This window comes from Neoarius graeffei, chromosome 1, assembly GCF_027579695.1.
Source record: "Neoarius graeffei isolate fNeoGra1 chromosome 1, fNeoGra1.pri, whole genome shotgun sequence".
Classification (NCBI taxonomy): Eukaryota; Metazoa; Chordata; class Actinopteri; order Siluriformes; family Ariidae; genus Neoarius; species Neoarius graeffei.
In genome coordinates this window covers 47,577,733-47,602,513 of record NC_083569.1, presented here as the reverse complement: position 1 = coordinate 47,602,513, position 24,781 = coordinate 47,577,733, and the positions used below count along the sequence as shown (strand labels likewise).

The 24,781-nt window shown below is 40.6% G+C and overlaps 1 protein-coding gene across 5 annotated transcripts in view; it reads right to left on the bottom strand.

The window, feature by feature from the left end:
* nsun6 (NOP2/Sun RNA methyltransferase 6) overlaps positions 1-24,176 on the bottom strand; it is a 35,411-nt gene extending 11,235 nt beyond the window's left edge. Inside the window, exons 1-10 of one of the 5 annotated variants that reach the window (XM_060932801.1) lie at positions 24,047-24,176; positions 23,653-23,750; positions 12,043-12,198; positions 10,889-10,926; positions 6,083-6,189; positions 5,801-5,954; positions 5,569-5,650; positions 5,349-5,468; positions 3,143-3,290; positions 828-979 (exon numbers count right to left, since the gene is read on the bottom strand). In XM_060932801.1, coding sequence (XP_060788784.1) covers positions 828-979; positions 3,143-3,290; positions 5,349-5,468; positions 5,569-5,650; positions 5,801-5,954; positions 6,083-6,189; positions 10,889-10,926; positions 12,043-12,198; positions 23,653-23,745 — 1,050 coding nt within the window. In that variant the 5' untranslated portion in view covers positions 23,746-23,750; positions 24,047-24,176. Of the gene's footprint in view, positions 1-827; positions 980-3,142; positions 3,291-5,348; positions 5,469-5,568; positions 5,651-5,800; positions 5,955-6,082; positions 6,190-6,611; positions 6,785-9,225; positions 10,796-10,888; positions 10,987-12,042; positions 12,199-23,652; positions 23,751-24,046 lie in introns of those variants that run through there. The other 4 variants (XM_060932790.1, XM_060932794.1, XM_060932813.1 and 1 more) reach the window with 4 other exon arrangements.
* Between the last annotated feature and the right edge of the window lie 605 nt (positions 24,177-24,781).

Genomic DNA, 24,781 nt, shown 5'->3' with positions numbered 1-24,781 from the left:
GCCTGGGAAGTAGTTGGGAATTAGGTGCCTTGCTCAAGGGCACTTCAGCCATGATACAGAGGGAGGGGGAAGTGCTGTTCATTCACTCAACTCCCTTCACATTTTTCCTGCTGGTCCCAGGAATCGAACCAGCGACGCTTTGGGCCCAAGGCTGCTTCTCTAACCGGTCCTAACTTTCCAGCCTAGATACTAGTGTGTTATTACATTTATTACATAAATTATGCGCGCAGGAAAAGGGCTCCAGGAAGCACATGTGCGATCCTGGTCTAACATATCATCATACAGGGAATGGACTCGATACAGACAAGTAAGCAAACTGCACCATCTACTGGTAATTAATGCAGGTCACACAAAGGAAGTAAAGGGTTGTATTTTGTGTGTGTATCTTTTACTTCTGCACAACATACTTTCTTACTGGTCAAGAACCTGATACCAAAAGGTTATAGTTCAAGATATCAACAGGAAGTAGTGGTATTAAAGGGCGGGGCTAACAGCCACTGCTACACATCGAATCTATATGCATACGGTAGATGCCAATTCTAACAATTATACTATAATATAAATACTATACTGTGATAGTATTTACACCAGTATAAGTATGGTGATACTATAAAGAAAATATAAACCAAAGTCAAAAACGGACAATCTGTGCTCAAAGCATTTTTATCAATTAGTGTTGTCACATATGAAATGACTGTACACGCCATCTGACGGCCGTGACTCTCACAATGTCCCTTAAATGAAAAACTAATTAGAAAAGAAAAAATGATTTGCATTCATTTCCTGTTTAGTGGGAAAACACTTCAGGTGTGTTCATGTGCACCGACCGTTCGGAAGAGTTTTCTCTGTAAAGGCTGGTATGAGCACACTTCCTTTACACTGTAGTTGAAGGCCATGTTGGGTCTCTGTCCCAGCCCGCTGCATGGGGCATCTAATAATATCCGATCAAAACTCTCTTCTGGGAACGGAGGAGTGTCTGCTGGCATACACAAAATTATACATCGCAGCACATCACATGTCAAAATCAGCAAAGCTCGCTCAAGCCTTCATAAATAAATCAGTTCAAATGATCTGCCTTATTACATCGCAAAACATTCTGACTGATGTTCTGTTCAAAACTGCAGCTGATACAATCTTACATAACCATCATTCTCATATTGATTGGTCAGAAGGTGTTTGATTACTTTTCTATAAAGGAGTAGCTCTGACAGTAATCCCAGATGCAATAGTCACATTTACATTAGTATACTTGGTTTAATACATGATCAAAGTTAGCTAGGCATGTAATGGTATATCATGTGACAAATCGTGATACAAATTTATGATCATTTGAATTACATTTTTTTAAAAGAACTGCGATTATCATCAGCCTGCATAATCTCTTAGCTTTTCCTAACTGTATTTGTGTTGTTTAGTCAGCAGATGGCTGAATAACATACAATTGTGGGAATACACATGACTTCACCCTAGGCAGAAGTCACACAGCTCCAATACCTCAAAAAACACACCAAAAAAAAAAAAAAACACAGATGTAAAAGGGCAAAGAGCTGCTGCACGACTGACTGTACAAATAGATTTAACAAGAAATCAGAGCTCTCTTTTTACAGACTGCTGAAGAATAGAGAAAAACGGAGGTGGTACAAACGTTCATAAAATTTTATTAAGAAAAGGCCTATTTGTTCTTAACCATTTTCATTCTTAATAAAACGGAGTATTCCTGTTAACAGGCTATAATATTTTACTCCAATTTTTACAAATGTGGGTATATAATTATTGTTTGTTATTAAGAAAATGCAACAATTTTTATTATTATTATTGTACAAAAGGAACATTTAAGTTGATAAAGAATAGGAAAATAAATGTTGCATTTTTGGGGGTAATAAAATTGTCTTCATTTTAATATTTTTTCAAAAATATCATGGGAGAATCAAATCATGAGCCCAATATCGTGAATCAAATCGAATTGTGAATTGGGCGAATCGTTACATGCCTAATGTTAGCAATAACTCATTCACAGGAATGTTTATAGTTGAAGCTCCACATAAACAGATTTCTTATCTATGCAACGTGGCATTTATTTAAACGTTGGTTTATGGAAGTAGTCTCCAGTGTCAGTGCTCTGTAACACTAAGCTTTCCACCACTGGAGAATTTCAGGACAGAGGACTTTGTGCTTTCCAGTTTCTCTGTAAAATGGGAACATATTTAACAGTTATTCCACAAAATCGAGTCGTACATGAGTTGATAGCTGACGAGGTGCGTAGCACTGAGTCGGCTCTAAGCCATGTATGACGAGACAGAGTGGAATAACTGTTTTATTCTATCCACATTCCCTGGATTTTGAGAAACAGAGCATTATTTTTAGCAAATCTGATAAATAAAAACTTCATACAAAATGTTCAACAAAATCATTTCTGCTTAATGTAAACAAACCAGCAAAATGACAGTAGCAATTTTTGAAAAATGTGATAATTCTTGAAAAAAAAAAAGATGCGTTACCATCAAATGCTTTTATTCCATATTTTGTTGCTTTTTTTTGGGGGGGGGGGGGGGGGGGGGGTTCTTCTTTAGGGCTTTTTGGCGACTGGCAAACCAACTTAAAGGTGCATTACCGCCACCAACCAGGCTGGAGTGTGGAACAGGAGATATTGGGGAACAAAAAGCTATATTCTTTTAGTGATTTCTGTTTCTTTTAAATACTTGACAACAATTTTGGGGGTTTTGTTTTCGAGTAGAGTTTTTATTTCGTCCTCGGTTGGTTCAGCAACACGCTCCGCCATTTTGCTTTTCTCTATTCACGATATATGATCTGATAACCTAGTAGTAGAGTAGCCAATCAGAGCACACGATTGTGCACATCAGTGAATGTGGACAGAGTAATTTGTATGATTAACTTCAAGAGAAGGAGAGAAAGGGAAAAAGAGAAGCTGGTGAGGATATAACTGTTTACAGCTGCGGTAAGATAACATGTTTTTGGAAATGAATTAACTTTGGGGAATTGGGGGGGGGGTAAAAGCAAGACCTTACCTCATCGTGTCCTGCCATGTTTTATTTTTTTCCTTACAATAGTTGGCTTCTTATTTGTCAGACTTGTTTTTTACATTGTGGAAATAAATCCAGTAATTGAAGCTGATACCTAGTACCTGTACGAGAGTCATGGGTAAGATCAGAGCAGACGGCCTGTATGCTGTTGTAACAGTGCGCTTTAATGCAGTGCAGCCGCAGAGCGTCAGCGTTCTCACTGATCTTCTCCACTTTGGATTTGATCTTGTCCAGAGCTACTACCACTCCCTGTCACGGACACAAAACACCGAGGAGAAATCACAGTCAAGTAAATATAGCACGCATGTGAAATCAGAATATACAGATGAAGTTGCAAATGGTATAAACCCCTCCTGGCTAGTCGCTCCTGATCAAGTTTACCTCATTTCATTAAAAAAGCTTTTAGAAACATGACCATTTTTCACTCATCCGAAATGCAATCAATCAGACGAGGCACATTTGGTGTCTGATGTTTGCTTCTTTCAATTTGTGCTGGGGCTCTAAAGATAATGTAACTCAAAGTGAACACCTCCAGTTTAGCCCTGTGCATATTGCATGATTAAAGCATCACTCATTTGTCTCAAGACTGTTGAGTTGTTCAGTTTTCAATACACAGTAGATTTGTGTACATGGACCCGACACTGTATGACAAACTGGAATCTAGGACAATGCACAAAAGTACACGAAAAAGCTAAAAACAACAGTAACAGCAGCCATCTTGACGGTTTTGTTTCTCTCTCACTGTACAAGCACATGATCCTGAGTCGTTAGTTGTGTTTACATTAGCAACAACCCCACAGCTCCACAACACAGCTGCCAATCAGAGTGCAAAGGTGAAATTATGCAGCGGTATACAGATAAACAACACCTCTCACACGGAATCAGGTGGGACTGGCATAAAAACAAACATGCAATCTTCAAGTTATGCCACAGATTCTCAGTTGGATTGAGGTCTGGGCTTTGATTAGGTTATTGCAAGACATTTAAATGTTTCCCTTTAAACCACTCCACTGTAGCTTTAGCAGTATGTTTAGGGTCATCATCCTGCTGGAACGTGAACCTTCGTCCCAGTCTCAAACCTCTGGCTGACTCAAACAGGTTTTCCTCCAGAATTGCCCTGGATTTAGTGCCACCCATCTTTCCTTCAGTCCTGACCAGCTTTCCTGTCCCTGCAGATGAAAAATACCGTATCCCCACAGCATGATGCTGCCACCACCATGCTTCACTGTAGGAATGGTGTTCTCAGGGTATTGGGTTTGCGCCACACATGGCATTTCCCATGATGACCAAAAAGTTCAATTTTTGTCTCATTTGACCAGAGAATCTTCTTCGATGTGTTTGGGGAGTCTGCCACATGCTGTTGGGCAAACTCCAAACGTGTTTTCTTTAAGTAATGACTTTTTTTCTGGCCACTCTTCCATAAATCCCCACTCTGTGGCGTGCATGGCTTAAAGTGGTCCTATGGACAGATACTCCCATCTCCGCTGTGGATCTTTGCAGCTCCCTCAGTGTTATCATTAGCATCTTTGTTGCATCTCTGATTAATGCCCTCCTTGCCCGGTCTGTGAGTTTTGGTGGGCGGCCTTCTCGTCAGGTTTGTAGTGGTGACATATTCTTTCCATTTTGCTATAATGGATTTAATGGCGCTCCCTGGGATATTCAATGTTTGGGATATTTTTTTTTTTATCACCCAACCCTGATCTATACTTCTCCACAACTTTGTCTCTGACCTGTTTGGAGGCTCCTTGGTTTTCATGTTGCTTGCTTAGTAGTGTTGCAGAGTCAGGGTCCTTCCAGAACAGGCGGATTTATACAGATATCATGTGACAGATCATGTGACACTTTGTCTGCACACAGGTGGATCTTAATCAACTAATTATGTGACTTATGAAGTGAATTGGTTGGAGCAGCTCTTATTTAGGGGTTTCATACAAAAGGGGGTGAATACTGGTCCAATCCCAGCTGACTTCAGGAGGTGAGGTACACCCTGGGCAGGTCGTCAATCTGTCACAAGGTTAACACAGAGAAACAAACAAAGTAGCCAGGTGACCTAATCCACATGTCTTTGGACTGTTGGAGGAAACCAGAGCACCTGGAGGAAACCCACACAGGCACAAGGAGAGCATGCAAACGCGACACTGAAAGGTCTCAGTCGGCCATGAGGTTCGAACCCAGAACCTTGCTGTGAGGTGACCGTGCTAACCACTACACCACCTGACTGTGATAGCTATTATTTTAAAAATGACCCTATTAACCTGCCTGCTGAGTGATACCGAGCCCCTTGTAGACATAGACACACACACTCACCTGATTAGCCATGAGAGCAGCTATGTGTGTCGTCTTTCCTCCAGGAGCTGCACACATGTCCAGAATCCTCTCACCAGGACGAGGACCCAAAACATGGCCCACCACCACTGACGGGAGGTTCTGCACACACCAAACAGAATTATTATTTTTTACATGACAGTTGATTATTCTCATTCCATGTCAATCTTGTCCTCCAAAACACGCAAACATGAAGTGATACCTGCAGGAACATTTCATTTGGCAGCACGCCATCAAAGGACGGGCTTTGGTAAAGAGCATCCTCCATCCTAATGGCCACACCTCTAAAACCAAGACAAAGAAAGAGAAGGATGGACAGAAGGAAACAAAAGGAGAGGTTTTTTTTTTAAATGGAGAGAAACAAAAGCTTTCTAAAAAGGAATCACAAAGAAAAATGAGGATCTTTCTTCTAAGTTGAGACTGTTACAGTTTACCTCACTGGTCCTTCTGCACAAAATATATCACAACGGTTCATCACACACACACCATTCCCCAGGTAGACCTTCTTCCCCTGGAAGTCTTTAGCTCCTCGTGTGCACCTGCCCTCTACATCCGAGAACACTGACACGACATCACCCACCTTCATAACTGAGACATGCAGAAAAAAAAAAATGCACACACACAAAATTTGTAAATTTTGTCCATTATGTTTTGAATATACCATATGGTAGATAATACTGAATAAGCAATCATATTTTGTGTGTGTGTGTTCTTACACTTTGGTGCACTGAGGACACCCGGAGCAAAGACATGAGCTCCTCTCAGTACCGCACTGCCACACTGTGCACCAACAATCACTTCAGCATTCAGAACTTTCACATCCCTGAACACATCACAGAGCTACACTTTAGTAAAATATTTATGTTCCAGGAAACCAGCTTCTTGTGCGCACACACACACACACACACACACACACACACACACACACACACACACATACACAGAGAAAGGACAGAGAGGAGAGAGTCATGCTACTACAGTATATCGACTCTACAATATTTAACATAACTTGCCACATAATACTATATACACAGGACCAGTCAAAAGTTTGTACACCCCTATTCATTCATAGGTTTATCTGTATCTTTGACCATTTTCTCCACTATAGAACAATACTGAAGACATCAACACTATGGAATAACATATTGAACATGTATGGAATTATGTTGGTAAATAAAGCAGTGTTAAAAAACAAAAACAAAATCTGTTTCATATTTTAGATTCTTCAAAGCATCCAGCGTTTACCTTGATGACACTTTACACACCATTGGCATTATCGTAACCAGCTTCATGAGGTAGCCACCTGGAATGCTTTTCAATTAACAGTTGCGCCTCGTCAAAAGTTAATTAGTGCAATTTCTTGCCTTATTAATGCGTTTGAGGTCAAACAGTAAATATTAAATAATAAAAATACAGTAAATAGCCCTATTACTCAACTGTAGTAATCCATATTATGTCAAGAAGCGCTCACCTAAATAAAGAGAAACAACATCCATCATTACTTTAAGACATGAAGTGACTTAATTAATAAAAATAAAGAAAAAAAATTGAATTAGAAGATGTATCCAAACTTTGACTGGTACTGTAGATAAAGCCAGGGTTTGGCTCACACACACACACACACACACACACACACACACACACACACACACACACACAAAGAGCAGGGAAACCCAAATGAAAGGTACACTTGCTGCATATACAGTGGGGCAAAAAAGTATTTAGTCAGTCACCAATTGTGCAAGTTCTCCCACTTAAAAAGATGAGAGAGGCCTGTAATTTTCATCATAGGTACACTTCAACTATGAGGGACAGAATGGGGGGAAAGAATCCAGGAAATCACATTGTCTGATTTTTAAAGAATTTATTTGCAAATTATGGTGGAAAATAAGTATTTGGTCAATAACAAAAGTTCATCTCAATACTTTGTTATATACCCTTTGTTGGCAATGACAGGAGGTCAAATGTTTTCTGTAAGTCTTCACAAGGTTTTCACACACTGTTGCTGGTATTTTGGCCCATTCCTCCATGCAGATCTCCTCTAGAGCAGTGATGTTTTGGGGCTGTCGCTGGGCAACACGGACTTTCAACTCCCTCCAAAGATTTTCTATGGGGTTGAGATCTGGAGACTGGCTAGGCCACTCCAGGACCTTGAAATGCTTCTTACGAAGCCACTCCTTCGTTGCCCGGGCAGTGTGTTTGGGATCATTGTCATGCTGAAAGACCCAGCCACGGTTCATCTTCAATGCCCTTGCTGATGGAAGGAGGTTTTCACTCAAAATCTCACGATACATGGCCCCATTCATTCTTTCCTTTACACGGATCAGTCGTCCTGGTCCCTTTGCAGAAAAACAGCCCCAAAGCATGATGTTTCCACCCCCATGCTTCACAGTAGGTATGGTGTTTTTTGGATGCAACTTAGCATTCTTTCTCCTCCAAACACGACAAGTTGAGTTTTTACTAAAAAGTTCTATTTTGGTTTCATCTGACCATATGACATTCTCCCAATCCTCTTCTGGATCATCCAAATGCTCTCTAGCAAACTTCAGACGGGCCTGGACATGTACTGGCTTAAGCAGGGGGACACGTCTGGCACTGCAGGATTTGAGTCCCTGGCGGCGTAGTGTGTTACTGATGTTAGCCTTTGTTACTTTGGTCCCAGCTCTCTGCAGGTCATTCGCTAGGTTCCCCCGTGTGGTTCTGGGATTTTTGCTCACCGTTCTTGTGATCATTTTGACTCCACGGGGTGAGATCTTGCGTGGAGCCCCAGATCGAGGGAGATTATCAGTGGTCTTGTATGTCTTCCATTTTCTAATAATTGCTCCCACAGTTGATTTCTTCACACCAAGCTGCTTACCTATTGCAGATTCAGTCTTCCCAGCCTGCTGCAGGTCCACAATTTTGTTTCTGGTGTCCTTTGACAGCTCTTTGGTCTTGGCCATAGTGGAGTTTGGAGTGTGACTGTTTGAGGTTGTGGACAGGTGTCTTTTATACTGATAACGAGTTCAAACAGGTGCCATTAATACAGGTAATGAGTGGAGAACAGAGGAGCCTCTTAAAGAAGTTGTTACAGGTCTGTGAGAGCCAGAAATCTTGCTTGTTTGTAGGTGACCAAATACTTATTTTACCGAGGAATTTACCAATTAATTCATTAAAACTCCTACAATGTGATTTCCTGGATTCTTTCCCCCCATTCTGTCTCTCATAGTTGAGGTGTACCTATGATGAAAATTACAGGCCTCTCTCATCTTTTTAAGTGGGAGAACTTGCACAATTGGTGGCTGACTAAATACTTTTTTGCCCCACTGTACCAATATACATGATATTAATTCACATATTAAAGACCAAGTTTGTCAGAACAAATGTCATTGCTCAAATAGCATTCAAATTTTAGTAATATTTACATGTTCAAAAGTAAAAACATAACACCATAAATGCATTAATTGACCCTTTCTGTTCAAATGACCATTTTTGCTTGATGTAGGAAAAGGTGTCTTAATACACGCATGCTATATTTGGCCATTTTCTCGTGTCCTAAAATGTATTTATTTATTATTTCAGTCACTTAATGTTGTTCAGTGTCCAAATCATAGGTTAAACAATGCTTTTATATTATCTGCTGAATCGGAAGTCATTTGGGATGCAGTCCAACTTTGTTCAGTTATTTAGTCGGAAAAATTACACAAACGTTTCCTTGCTGTGTAGCCACGGTAGCTCTCACGACCCTTTTTAAAATCCTGAAAGGCACTATGTGACATGCTTGACAAGATTTTATCTTCACTACTTGACAATCTTGATCACCACATGACCACTTTCCTCAAAAGAACACACAATTTAAAAAAAAAAATGCTGTTCACACCTTTCATTATTGACCACCACAAGTATGACAATAGATCAAAGTTTAAAGAGATGGCGTTTCCACTCTCCTTATTCCCAGCGAGCTCTATCACCTCTGTATAAAAACATGATGGACTTGCATCAATAGCTGATCCTATCCTACTGGAAAACTGGCAATTCATAATTACTTATAACATTAACATCAAAAACACTAGATTTAATAGTGATATTATATGTAGCTGCTTCCTGGAATTACATCATCATATATCCATCATTACAACTAAACCTAAGTGCTCATGTATGCATAAGTTGGCTCAATCAAATCATCAATCACAAGAAAATATTACTGTGCATAAATAAATCTCAACCTCTCAGAAAATTCATGTTTAAAACAGTTATGATATTGTTCCTTCACGATAGTTTGACATCATGTGATTTAAATGAATAGTGTACAGGCGGAGTAATATTCAAATGCCTTTAAAGGCTGAATCTCTGAACCCGCTCTTCAGCAGTTCATAGAGTGGTGTGACTCTTCCTGCCTGGAGTTGAATGTTAGTAAAACTAAGGAGATGGTGGTGACCTTCTCCAGCAGCCAAAGGGAACTAGCGGTGGCTGTCACCACTATGGTCCATGGTTTTCCGGTCGAGACAGTTGAGGAATATAAATACCTGGGAACCATTCTGGACTGCCAACTGAGGTTCTCTTCCAACACAGAAGGGATCCTGAGGAAGTGCCACCAGAGGATGTACCTACTAAGGAAACTGAACTCTTTTTCTGTCAGTCAGAACATCTTGTTGACATTCTATTATACATTCATTGAAAGTGTTTTAGCTTTTTCTATATGCTGCTGGTATTACTCCATTACTGTACAGGATAGGAACCGCCTGCATAATATTGTCAAGGTGTGTTCTAAGATTATTGGACTTCCTGCTCGCCACTTGAATACTGTGTACGAGCAGCAGGCTAGCGACCTGGCTCGTCGAATTCTTAAGGATTCGACTCATGCTTTGTTCCCGGCATTTGAGCAGCTGCCATCTGGTCGCAGGTTCCACTGTCCGGCCTGTAAGACCCAGAGGAGGAGAGCAACCTTTGTTCCAAGTGTTATTCTCCTCCTGAACTCTAAGAAGTCTAAGACAGTTACAATAACTTAAGTCTTCTGTACAATACTCTCGTGCAATATCACATGTCCTAATGTGCAATATTACAATATCACTTTGTCACTTTAACTACAATGTCACTCTAATCATATTGTCATTTTAATTTTATCCACGCGTCATTTTATTTATTTGTCATACTTTATCTGCTGCCTTTTTTTAAATTCATTAATTTATTTTTTCTTTTACTTTGTTACTGGCAACAGGCCTGCCATTGTATATTGTACATAATACGCCTTTTTTTTTCCCACCCATTTTTGTGATTTTATTCTTTTTGTGATTTTATTTTCTTGCTCTTTTAATGTACCGCTCTTCGCCCTTCGGGGATAAATAAAGTTTTGTCTAAGAATCTGTCAATTTATGATATCTTCAACACAATTTCTAAAGGAATTTGACAAGGTTTTGCTGGGTGTGTTTAAAAAAAATTTTTTAAAATAAAAAAAAAGGAAAGCACAAAACTATTAAGAAAGCCAGACGGACACTGTCTCTGGGGGAATTTGGTCGACTTTTCCTCCAGACCTGAGCACGTACCTCGGCCCTCTGACCGGCAGCAGCAGCACATCTGGAAGCTGTGGATGAGGAAGGATGGGAGTGGAAACCTTGTCACTGTAACAACCACTCACATGTTGCTGAGAAACAGGAAGAGACCATCAGAGATCAAAGAGTCTAGTGCGATATGCTGTCAAAATAAGAGATCAATGATAATACTCAAATTTAAACAACATAAATATTTACAAGAATTATGCAACGGTTCCATTAGTGATGTCTAAAACACATTCAGATTCAGAAAACATCAGATTAACAGTCAGTCAGTGCTAGAAAACTGAAATTTGTTTCATGTCAAGAAGGTTATATTGAATGATTAATGGTACTAAGCCGATCACAGGACTTTGTGTTATTTTGTATTATTGTACAACGGGTCTAGTGAAAGAGTTGTAGCCTCTGTGAGTGCCAGACCCAGTGGAAGAGGTTTAACCATTGTACATGTCGGCTCCAGTAAAGGAGGCGCGGCCTCTCCGCCCTGCGGGTCGGCTCCGGTAAAGGAGGCGCGGCCTCTCTGCCCTGCAGGTCTAACATCTGTGCCTGTTTGCACAAAACTGCACGACATTGATGTGCTGAAATACCGATTGGTTTAAACGTACCTTTTATCACTGATCATTTATTAACATGAGCCATGTCTTACTGGAAGAAGAGATAAACATCTTCTAGTGAAAATCCTCTTTGGCTCCACTAAAATAGACAAATTCAGTGTAACTACACCACTGATGAGATTAATTAAGAGCTGTATAAATGCAATCTTTTCACAGTAGTTTCATGTGTCCTGTCTGCTGTTCACATGTGAAGTCCTGGATACATAACCATAATGTGTCCAAATGATTGTTCTCAGTACAGTCAGATCAGAACTTGTGATTTTTTTTTTTTTTGGGTACATCACACATCACTGTACATATTGTTGCCGGCTCGTCTCCCACACCCACACGTCTCTCAGCACAGAACTCTCTCTGCCTCACAAGTCTGCCCGTTTTTTTGCTGTTGTTCACAAAATACGTGGATTTTACATGCGACTTTTCTGATTTCTAAAATGTGGATCCGTGAGTCTGATGATACCTTTATATGAACTGTTACAGAAAAAAAGAAGATCAGAGCATGTACGTGAGCATAAACATGTACATTCTGACACAGACCTGTGCGAGGTGCTGCTCCAGCCTGTGCTGAATGTCCTGTAGAGCGTGTGTGTGTGTGCTGGCTCTCAGGCAGGTCAGTGATGGCGGGTGGGACAGACAGGACAGGAGTGAACCAAACACTCTCTCGGCTTCCTCCTTCCCGAGTTCAGAAATGAGCTAAAGGAGAAAGAGAGACACAAATGTGATGTCCATCCCGCTCCAGATTAAACTTCAGTATCAGGGCTAAGCCATGGTGTAATGGTTAGAGAAACAGCTTTGGGACCTAAAAGGTCACTGGTTTGAGTCCCTAGACCAACAGGAAGGGCTGAAGCAGCTTTGAGCAAGGCACCTTATCCCTAACTGTTCCCTGGACTGTTCTGGGTATGTTGTATGTCACTTTGGATAAACGCCTGTAATGTAATGCACACAATACTGTATAAATAATTTATTACATAATCACTACATACCGTAGTGTGAGTGCATTACACATATTACAAACAATTCTAACCATGCTAGATAAACGCGTTGCATTTATGTGATCATCCAAGTTCTATGATTTATATATTATTTATTTCGAATATACGGAAAGTTTTCAGACCCTTTCAAGTTTTCCACTTTTTGGTTTCATGCTCATCATAAAATGGATTCAGGGCAATTCCACAGGTAACTGATGCAACATTCAGAGGGTTTAAAATTAAACTGTGTGGCTATTATAGAAAGAGCAAACTCAAACAAAATGTTTGATGACTTGAGGCCCAAAGGCCATCTTAGACAACACAGAGTTTTTCCCAGATATGAATAATTTATTTAGTGGCATGCAGATAACATTGGTAACTGACGCAACTTGGAGAATTCGACAACTGTGAACACACAAGTACAAACGCCAATTTCTGTGAAACTTGTTGCAATTTTATTAACATTTTTTCCAACTTTGCTTTTAACATGCCATAGTATACAATGAAAGAAATAAACTATGAAATGTTTAGAACTGACAGCTGATGGGCGGCACGGTGGTGTAGTGGTTAGCACTGTCGCCTCACAGCAAGAAGGTTATGGGTTCGAGCCCAGCGGCCGGCAAGGGCCTTTTTGTGTGGAGTTTGCATGTTCTCCCCGTGTCTGCGTGGGTTTCCTCTGGGTGCTCCGGTTTCCCCCCACAGTCCAAAGACATGCAGGTTAGGTTAATATGGGACGGCCTTGGGCTGAGGTGCCCTTGAGCAAGGCACCGAACTCCCAACTGCTCCCCAGGCGCTGTTAGCATGGCTGCCCACTGCTCTGGGTATGTGTGTGCGTTCACTGCTTCAGATGGGTTAAATGCAGAGAGGAATTTCACAAGTGTGTGATGAATAAAGTTGTGCTTTCTTTCTTTCTTTGAGATCATGGAATGTATAGTAACTGACGCAACATTCTTGGTAACTGACGCAACGCTTTCAAAAATTTATATATAATTTGATGCACAGAGAGAGATGAAATGTGGTAATTTTCTCTTTCTTAGTCATAATATCAATCAGTGAACTGAAATTAAATGAAAATTTAAAATCATTCTAGGCCATTTTTTTTTTTTTTATTATTTGAAATTGAAAAGAATCAATTATTATTGTTACGAGTACTGTAGCGGACATGAAAACGAACAAAATTTCAGATTTTACAAACATAGATCTACTTGTCTGTGTGTGTATCATGTTAAAAATCAGATAAAAATATCAAATCTATAGTGATAAAGCAGGCCAACATATGTAACTAAGAGCTGTAACAGCCATAAAAAAAAAGCAAATCAGTGCAGTGTTATGAAGTTGCTAAACAATTCTGGTTACCACTGCATGGAATTAATCTACATTAGTTGAGAATGGAAATTATTTATTTTAGCTCAGTTTTACTTTTCCTAAAAGCAGCTTCAATGTGCTTGTAAGCAAGGACCTTCAAGTCTTTAAGGAAGCCTTCTAGACAGATAGGTCCGAAGACGACAGCACTTTCATGGACGACGTCAAAATCATCCAGTCTTGGCCAGTTGAATATCGGCTCTCCAGCAAGTGATCTCATCTCATCTCATTATCTCTAGCCGCTTTATCCTGTTCTACAGGGTCGCAGGCAAGCTGGAGCCTATCCCAGCTGACTACGGGCGAAAGGCGGGGTACACCCTGGACAAGTCACCAGGTCATCACAGGGCTGACACATAGACACAGACAACCATTCACACTCACATTCACACCTACGCTCAATTTAGAGTCACCAGTTAACCTAACCTGCATGTCTTTGGACTGTGGGGGAAACCAGAGCACCCGGAGGAAACCCACGCGGACACGGGGAGAACATGCAAACTCCACACAGAAAGGCCCTCGCCAGCCACGGGGCTCGAACCCGGACCTTCTTGCTGTGAGGCGACAGCGCTAACCACGACACCACCGTGCCACCCCTATATTACATGTATTATTATTTATTAATATGGCCTGCATACAAATATAAAATCATTAGGATAATAGAGAGCTGTCCTCTATACTTAACACTTTCAGGATGAAAGACGGAGATGTCTGTCTTTTCTAATTCCATGCTTTTATACCTACCTGCACAGTCGATAGATCATTACTTAAACAGCCTGGACGAAAGACAGAACTTTCCGACTTTATTTTGAATTTTGGTGGACTACACTGTCATAGCACGAGTTAAACACTACTTGCCAGTAACTGACGTAACTTACTGAATATGTTGCGTCAGTTACCAAGAAAACCCTATCAAAATGAAGCTCAAATTCAAAATGTACTATTTCGCCCTGATATCTATCTGAACTTCTGAGAGCACCAGGAAAATAAACTTTCCTGGATGATTTCTTTAGAAATAATGACACTTTCATCATCTTCATGGTAACTGACGTAACAAAGCTACTTGGTAGATCTAAAAGGCCCCAAAGCTGTGATAATTACTCAATGGAATCAATTTTTTCATTGAAATGTAAGGAATAAGGTCCATTTGATATAAAACATAGTTTAACTTACCTGGTGAGGACTTTTGACAGCAGTTTGAGTGCTTCTTTGTGCCTGTTAGTTTTGGGCTTAAAGTATGTGCTTGGATCTGCCAATTTCAAAATGGCCGCCAGTCATGTGACATGAGTTCAGCACAAAAATATTGACTGCAGTGAATGAACCAATCATTACTAATAATAACCCAATCAAATTTAACACCATATATACAAAATGAATTTACACCCCTTGGGTTGACCATTTCGTGGAATTGCCCTTCAACTCATTTTTTTTTCCCACCAGTCTACGCACAGTGCTCCACAATAACGAATCAGAAACAGGTTTTTAGAACGTCTGAACATATTACAAAAGAAATATTTCAATTACACAAGTATTTAGATGTATTGTTTTGCAGAAAGTGTGTCATATGGAAATGTATCAGTTGTTGTTTTTCCATTGTGTGATGTGAAGAAAACGAGCCTCAGTGAAAAAAAAAATCACTCAATGAAAGCAACATGAAGGGATTACATTATACACAATTTATTGCTGAAGTCATGCCATACTACACCACACCGAAACGCAACAGTGTTTTCACGTGATGTCATCAAACCGGAAGTCGGCCATATTGGTGGCATTGGACACATCAACAGCAAGTAATCTTCGTGAATTTTTCAATAAACTAACCAAATAATGGTGAATTACTGTACAGTTTTGGGCTGCCACAATGGCTCAGATCATGAGAACCATCTGCACTTCTACTGATTACCTAAGGCCACACCAATTCGATTAGTTGGTTCTCGGAATCGCCGCTTGAAGAAAATGCAAAATGAAAAAAAAAAAATTTAATTGAAATCAAACTCCCACCAACAGAAAATCATCGTGGCTGATGGTTCAAAATACTGAAGACTGCAGGTTGAGGTCACGTGACGTCAAAAACCAATCAAATCGCCCCTTTCACTTTAGATAAAGACTTGGGGAAGAAACATGGCTGTGGAGGGGAATCCTGCAAAGCCTGTGTTTGTGATTGTTAGGATATTCAGCGAACAGAAGCGTAAAATCTTTGACAGGTGTGTTGAAATTCAAGAGGGGGAAAACTTTGCACAGTTGTACTCAAGATGCCGTGAGCTTGTTACCCTGCGATGTGCCAACTTGGACAACAACTCTGTGGAGGTGGGTTTGATTTCATTGATTGATGTGAGGGGCAAACAAAAAATCATTCGAAGTATTTAGCCATCAGATGTAGCCTATTCCTGGTCAAATCTTTTTTTCTGTGCATTGTAGATGTTCAATTGACTGTAATTCAATCGTTTATTTAGCCTCTCTGTTTACTGGTTTGCCTGATAAAAGACGTGCAGAGAGATGGCATTCTGACTTGTCAGGCACAGTTGTTTGAGTTCCCCTTGGAGGCTTGTTTACACAAATAAAAGGAAAAAATGAAGACTTGTTTCAGACTTTTATTTTCAACTATCCTTAATGCATATGGGTGGAAATAAGATAAGCTATTAAAAGAGCCATATGAAATGTGTAATAATAATGTATTGTCTTTGTTTTGTTTCTCTATTATGAAAGCCCTCTATTTCCACCGCTAATTTTACCATCAGGGCGGCACGGTGGTGTACTGGTTAGCGCTGTCGCCTCACAGCAAGAAGGTCCGGGTTCGAGCCCCGTGGCCAGCGAGGGCCTTTCTGTGTGGAGTTTGCATGTTCTCCCTGTGTCCGCATGCAGACATGCCAACCCTGTATGATAGCAAACTGTCATGATTGTTTTGAGATATTTGTCCATGTCTGCTAACGGCAGACATAATGCACGCAGAGCGTGCATGGGGGGGGGGTTCGCCTTTATACGTGTGTGTGTGTGTGTGTGTGTGTATATGTATGGAGAGAGAGAGTTTTGATTAATTTTCAACAATTTACACAAAAGAAAAAAGTTAAAAACGTGATTTTATCAACGTTTCTTTAATATTCATACATCTTGTAAGTTGTAGGCAAATACTAAGAATTTTGCTAAAGCAACGAAAATACGAGTCGCTAACAACTGATTTACTATTCCATAACTTGATCACATAATAGACTAGAGATCTACAGACTTACCTTCGAAGCGATTTTGGAGTCGGGAAACATGGCTTTAAAGAGAGGCCCACTGTGATCAGCTGCGGCGATTGGCAGGTTGTGTTCCACGAGAAAATTTGTGAATAAAACTTCAGCTTTTGTCACGCTGTCAATCGAGGATCGATCAACGAACATCGAGGTGATCGTCCGGTTAGCACTTCCAGATTTAGCCAAAGTTTGATGCAAGACAGAACTCACGTGTTGTCTGAGATAGTAAACATCGGAATGTGCTACAGAGAAATGGACATTACATACGGTGCACAACGCATGACTCGCGGATTTTCCTGATTTTGTGATAACTGGATACAAGGTACTGTATTCCTCTTTAAATTTTTGGTACACGGTCTTAGTTTTGCCGATCGTTTTTCTTGCTTTTTCGGCGGCGGGTCAGACGGAAAGTACAAAATGTGCGCGGGGCTCTTATTGGTCGAAATTTGATAAAATTGCTGAGGTTAACCAATCAGAGACCGTCGGGGTGGATCTAGAAAAATATTTATGGGGTGGCAAGAGGGGGGCAGGAATTTTTGAGGGGTGGCAATGTATTACAGACATATATATAGTGAATTTAATCACAGTTATCACAGTTTGACGACAAATAGTATGTACACACTACAAAAGGACACGGGCTGCCATTTACAAAAACTCATACAGACAAACTTAATCTCATGCTTTTATTGTTCACGAAGAACACACATTCTCAGATGAGGTCTATACCGTTTCTGGACAGTTTTATACTGTATATGCAAAAGAACAGACACTAAAAAACAACAACAATAACAACACTGCTTCAAGTTCAGCATGATTTAAACCATTTACACCAGTGTCACATTTTATAGTTTTATTTTCTCACGCTTTGTAAAGGCTCACCAGTGAGCAGAACATGAACTCGTCATGCCTACAACAGCTGAATGCGGCGATTTCCATGTTGCTCAGCAAAACGCTTCACAAATTTATCAAGATCTAATGCTTTTGTGCACTTTGATTCAATGCTGAGTACAGCCAAACTTGATAGTCTCTTTTCTGTCATAGTCGACCGCAAATAAGTCTTTATGAGCCTGAGAGATGAAAAACTTCGTTCACAGGATGCACTGCTCACAGGCAAGACAACCGCTATTTTACACAACCTGAACAACTAAAAAAAAAAAAAAAACATCTTGGTATGGGTCCAAAAACTGAGTGAACTCCATGAGAGTGGTAGGACTCTCCTGTTCCCCCTTTTTTCTGTCTAGTACTCTCCTCATCTGATGTAACTCATGTTTAAGATCCTCAATATTTGAATCATAAGCTTCAGCCAATAGCAATGTTTTCCTTGACAGACGTTGAATCAATATTAACTTTTGTGGCCGACTTTACACAAAACTAATGTCAGACCTAGCTAACATCTCATCTCATCTCATTATCTCTAGCCGCTTTATCCTTCTACAGGGTCGCAGGCAAGCTGGAGCCTATCCCAGCTGACTACGGGCGAAAGGCAGGGTACACCCTGGACAAGTCGCCAGGTCATCACAGGGCTAACACATAGACACAGACAACCATTCACACTCACATTCACACCTACGCTCAATTTAGAGCCACCAGTTAACCTAACCTGCATGTCTTTGGACTGTGGGGGAAACCGGAGCACCCGGAGGAAACCCACGCGGACACGGGGAGAACATGCAAACTCCGCACAGAAAGGCCCTCGCTGGCCACGGGGCTCGAACCCAGGACCTTCTTGCTGTGAGGCGACAGCGCTAACCACTACACCACCGTGCCGCCCCTCCTAGGTAACATTAGGCCAAAAAAAAAAAAAAGAACATAAGAGTATGTTCAGTTTACTTTGTATCAGGTATGAGGATTTTTTAAAAAAGTTTTGATCAATGTCTTAAAATTAAACATGACGCTATAGTTCTACTGTCTAGCCGTGATGGTGTGTCTGTATGTTCTCTTGAGAGTAAGCTCAAGTTAGAAATCACAATCAGCCATCTGCTGTCGGCCCACAGGGGATGTGCACTCATGATCTACAGTACATCACTGTACATGTAATGTACACAGTACACACATTTGCTTTCACCAGACATTTGTCACCAAATTTCTGTGCTTTTTGTTCCCAGACCCAGTCACAGCACATCTGGTTATACTGTAGGCTTCTCGTCCCTTGAAACACTTCAGATCCTCAGCAGTGTATGGACTTGGCAATTAAGTCGTCGGCGATGTCTGGGTATGCCACAGCTAGCAACGCTACATTGTCGCCACTCAGTTCTTCTCCCATTTCATATAGTTCCAGGCCGTCGATTAACTGCAGTTTCTCCAGGTAGCGGGCGCTTGGCCTTCTACATGCTTTCTAGCAGCTTCTGTCTTCTTATTGCAAGTTTCTTTGGCCGATGCCATTACGAAAACTGCGATTTTTCCTGTGTGACATGCAAGCGTTGTTTATTTGTTCACGGAAATCGATACCTTCAATATGACCGCATATCCGGGACTTTCGTGTTTTGATGCCGTCAGTGAACACACTCTATAGGCGTCTTTGCTTTTCTCCAAACGGCCTGACTGCTTTTCAGACAAAAACGCATCATGAAGGTTGCTGGGTTTTGCTGCAAAAACAAGAAACGAGTGTGACAGTCAGTCTCCAGAAGAACTGTGGCTGCTTCGGCAAAACTTGCAGCTAATTTCCTTATAAAACTGTACACAGCGTACCTAAGACTACTTTTTAAGCAAAGAATCATCACACTAACTCCTGACTTGACTCAATATTGACTAAACATTGAATTTCATTAAAACAATAGTCATCTCGGGTACAATTTGTGTTAAAAGAAACGAGCTGTAAGTTTTGCTGAGCATCGTAGAGAATCTTCTGGACACTTTGACGGTCACACTTGCTTCTTATTTTTGAAGCAAAACCCAGTAGCCTTCATTGTGTGTTTTTTTTTTTGTCTGAAATGTGCTCTCATACGTAATGCGCTGCTTTGTTTACTGACATACAAACATTTTTCTGTAGCATTTCATTTTATGTTGGAAAACTAATGTTTGGAATCTAAAACGATTTTGTATTGACTCAATAACGAAGTCATGAAATAAAAATCTATAACAAAGTTTATATTAAAACAATTAAGGTGTCTAAGGGGCAGCACGGTGGTGTAGTGGTTAGCACTGTCACTTCACAGCAAGAAGGTTCTGGGTTCGAGCCCAGCAGCCGACAGGGGCCTTTCTGTGTGGAGTTTGCATGTTCTCCCCGTGTCTGTGTGGGTTTCCTCTGGGTGCTCCGGTTTCCCCCAAGGACATACAGATTAGGTAAAAAAAAAATAAAAATACCCAGTCACTGGGATTGTACAAGCCAGTGCATACTCGGTGCGGGTTCCAAGCCCGGATAGATTGGGGAGGGTCATGTCAGGAAGGGGTTCTGGTGTAAAAACCAATGCCAAATCAAATATGTAATGGCATATTGTTCTGCTCCATTTAGTACAGTGAAAATAATACAGACAGATTTCAAGTTTTAGGAGTAGTGACCTACCTGTTTAGTCGTTTAGACACTGTGAAGGCTTCTGGTGTAAAAACCATAACTTCCCTGATCCTATCTTTTAGTAATTTACTTGCCAGCTTGCAAAGGAACAGATAACAGCAGCTAAGAAGACAACTCATCAGCTAACGCCTAGTAACCTTGGCCTTCTTCCTCATCTGACCTTAAAACATTAGTATTTATCATCATCTGACTCAAAGGCTGCAAAGTTTGCTTTATGAAGCAAAGCGCTTCAAGAGTGCCAATGATTTTCAACATTGCTGGTTGAAAAACACGACAGTCTTTCTGCACAAAAATGACTCCTCGACTGTCATCAAGTTGGTCAAGGAAGATGACCTTGAAAGACTGAAGAACAGTGATGATTATACACAAAATTATGAAGGCGAGCAGAAAGTTTACAGAGATGATTAATTTTGTATTTATTTCCAGTCAGTTAAGTAAATTTAATTTGATATATTGTTACTTTAGGAGCTATGAAGAAAGATAAAAAGATTCTATCAAATTGACAAAATTCTGCTTCGAGAGTTCCCATATTTTGGCATAGATTTTGCTTGCTATCATGGTCAATTTAATAATGGCTTAAAGTCATTATTATCAACAAAGAATTATCTTAAACTATCTGGTATTTATGATTTTTTAGTTTAAATATTGTGTCAAATCGCAAGTTTGACCCTGATAATGACCTTTTGAGCCACTGTATTAGAAGTAGATATTATTCTCCTAGACAGCACAGTGGCGTAGTGGTTAGCACTGTCACCTCACAGCAAGAAGGTTTTGGGTTCAAGCCCGGAAGCCGACAGGGGCCTTTCTGTGTGACGTTTGCATGTTCTTCCTCCGGGTGCTCCGGTTTCCCCCACAGTCCAAAGACATATGGTTAGGTAAAAAATACCCAGCCACTGGGATTGTACAACCCCGATTCCAAAAAAGTTGGGACAAAGTACAAATTGTAAATTAAAACGTAATGCAATGATGTGGAAGTTTCAAAATTCCATATTTTATTCAGAATAGAACATAGATGACATATCAAATGTTTAAACTGAGAAAATGATCATTTAAAGAGAAAAATTAGGTGATTTTTAATTTCATGACAACAACACATCTCAAAAAAGTTGGGACAAGGCCATGTTTACCACTGTGAGACATCCCCTTTTCTCTTTACAACAGTCTGTAAACGTCTGGGGACTGAGGAGACAAGTTGCTCAAGTTTAGGGATAGGAATGTTAACCCATTCTTGTCTAATGTAGGATTCTAGTCGCTCAACTGTCTTAGGTCTTTTTTGTCGTATCTTCCGTTTTATGATGCGCCAAATGTTTTCTATGGGTGAAAGATCTGGACTGCAGGCTGGCCAGTTCAGTACCCGGACCCTTCTTCTACGCAGCCATGATGCTGTAATTGATGCAGTATGTGGTTTGGCATTGTCATGTTGGAAAATGCAAGGTCTTCCCTGAAAGAGACGTCGTCTGGATGGGAGCATATGTTGCTCTAGAACCTGGATATACCTTTCAGCATTGATGGTGTCTTTCCAGATGTGTAAGCTGCCCATGCCACACACACTAATGCAACCCCATACCATCAGAGATGCAGGCTTCTGAACTGAGCACTGATAACAACTTGGGTCGTCCTTCTCCTCTTTAGTCCGAATGACACGGCGTCCCTGATTTCCATAAAGAACTTCAAATTTTGATTTGTCTGACCACAGAACAGTTTTCCACTTTGCCACAGTCCATTTTAAATGAGCCTTGGCCCAGAGAAGACGTCTGCGCTTCTGGATCATGTTTAGATACGGCTTCTTCTTTGAACTATAGAGTTTTAGCTGGCAACGGCGGATGGCACGGTGAATTGTGTTCACAGATAATGTTCTCTGGAAATATTCCTGAGCCCATTCTGTGATTTCCAATACAGAAGCATGCCTGTATGTGATGCAGTGCCGTCTAAGGGCCCGAAGATCACGGGCACCCAGTATGGTTTTCCGGCCTTGACCCTTACGCACAGAGATTCTTCCAGATTCTCTGAATCTTTTGATGATATTATGCACTGTAGATGATGATATGTTCAAACTCTTTGCAATTTTACACTGTCGAACTCCTTTCTGATATTGCTCCACTATTTGTCGGCGCAGAATTAGGGGGACTGGTGATCCTCTTCCCATCTTTACTTCTGAGAGCCGCTGCCACTCCAAGATGCTCTTTTTATACCCAGTCATGTTAATGACCTATTGCCAATTGACCTAATGAGTTGTAATTTGGTCCTCCAGCTGTTCCTTTTTTGTACCTTTAACTTTTCCAGCCTCTTATTGCCCCTGTCCCAACTTTTTTGAGATGTGTTGCTGTCATGAAATTTCAAATGAGCCAATATTTGGCATGAAATTTCAAAATGTCTCACTTTCGACATTTGATATGTTGTCTATGTTCTATTGTGAATATAATATCAGTTTTTGAGATTTGTAAATTATTGCATTCCGTTTTTATTTACAATTTGTACTTTGTCCCAACTTTTTTGGAATCGGGGTTGTACAAGCCAGTGCATACTCTGTGCCGGTTCCAAGCCCGGATAGATTGGGGAGGGTCGTGTCAGGAAAGGGTTCTGGTGTAAAAACCAATGCCAAATCAAATATGTAACAGCATATTGTTCTGCTCTATTTAGTATTGTGAAAATAATACAGGGGCAGCACGGTGGTGTAGTGGTTAGCACTGACGCCTCACAGCAAGAAGGTCCTGGGTTCGAGCCCAGCAGCCGGCAAGGGCCTTTCTGTGTGGAGTTTATACGTTCTCCCCGTGTCTGCATGGGTTTGCTCCGGTTTCCCCCACAGTCCAAAGACATGCAGGTTAGGTTAACTGGTGACTCTAAATTGAGCGTAGGTGTGAATGTGAGTGTGAATGGTTGTCTGTGTCTGTGTGTCAGCCCTGTGATGACCTGGCGACTTGTCCAGGGTGTACCCCGCCTTTCGCCCGTAGTCAGCTGGGATAGGCTCCAGCTTGCCTGCGACCCTGTAGAACAGGATAAGCGGCTACAGATAATGGATGGATGGATGGAAAATACTACAGACAGATTTCAAGTTTTAGGAGTCGTGACCTACCTGTTTATTTGTGTAGACACTGTGAAGATATTCCTGCACTTCAGACCTTAAGGCTATCTGTGGGAAAACGCTCTTGTTTATCACAGGCATCATGGCCACTGTGAAGAAGATTAAAAGGGGAGAAGGTACAAGTGTCAGATGGAAATAAATACTGATTTCTAGTTTATTCACCACAGTGATGAGTCGATAGTGAGTGAATTAAACAGCACAGATTACTGAACAGCAACACGGCACGTGACCGCGTCTGTGTCCGATCTGAAATGTTATGAATGAATGAATGAATGAATGAATGAATGAAACACGTGCTTGCTCCTGCGCGCGCACACAGCTTTCAGAACTTAACGATAAAGTAAACAAACTGAACATTCCCTCAAAACACTACTTCACTACTCACCCACAATCTTCTTTCTTTCTTTCAACTATCAAGAAAAAGTAGACTGGTAGTGTTACTTTCTACACTGGGTCACTCCTGTATTTCTACATAATATCCGTAAACGTCATAAAGGGTCATAGTTCAAACCCAAGCTTGGTGGGAACTGCAGTTCTGCACTGAGTGTCTCCAGCTCACTGATCTCTCCGCAAAGACGCCTTGATTGCTTTGGTGCCGGTTTGAGACGGACTACGAAGGCAGCATACGTCACCACGTTGCTAGGTTACCAACATACGCTAATATACACTAACCCGGAAGTATTTTATGCAAGATGAAATAAAGGGGTTTTTTTTATTATTTATTTATTTATTTATTTATTTATTTATTTATTAAACAAAGTAAAATATACAAACTCTCAGGGAGGATATGGATTAAAATGAAAGATTAGGGGATACATGTAAGAGGAAAAAAAACAAATAAGGTGCATGTAAATTACATGAGCCATTCCACCGAATCGGTGCCATTTCCGTCCCTAGAAAATTATATGTATAAATGCACATAAAAATGTACTTTAAAATACATTTCCTTATTATGCAGAATGTCCTGCACATTGATCTGATTTCAAATTTAAGATATATAATTGTAAGGATTAATAAAAACTACCTAAAACACTGAAAAATAGCATGTGTTACCTGTCCACGCGCTCTAACTTTATACTTAACTATGAAATCTCATCTCATCTCATTATCTCTAGCCGCT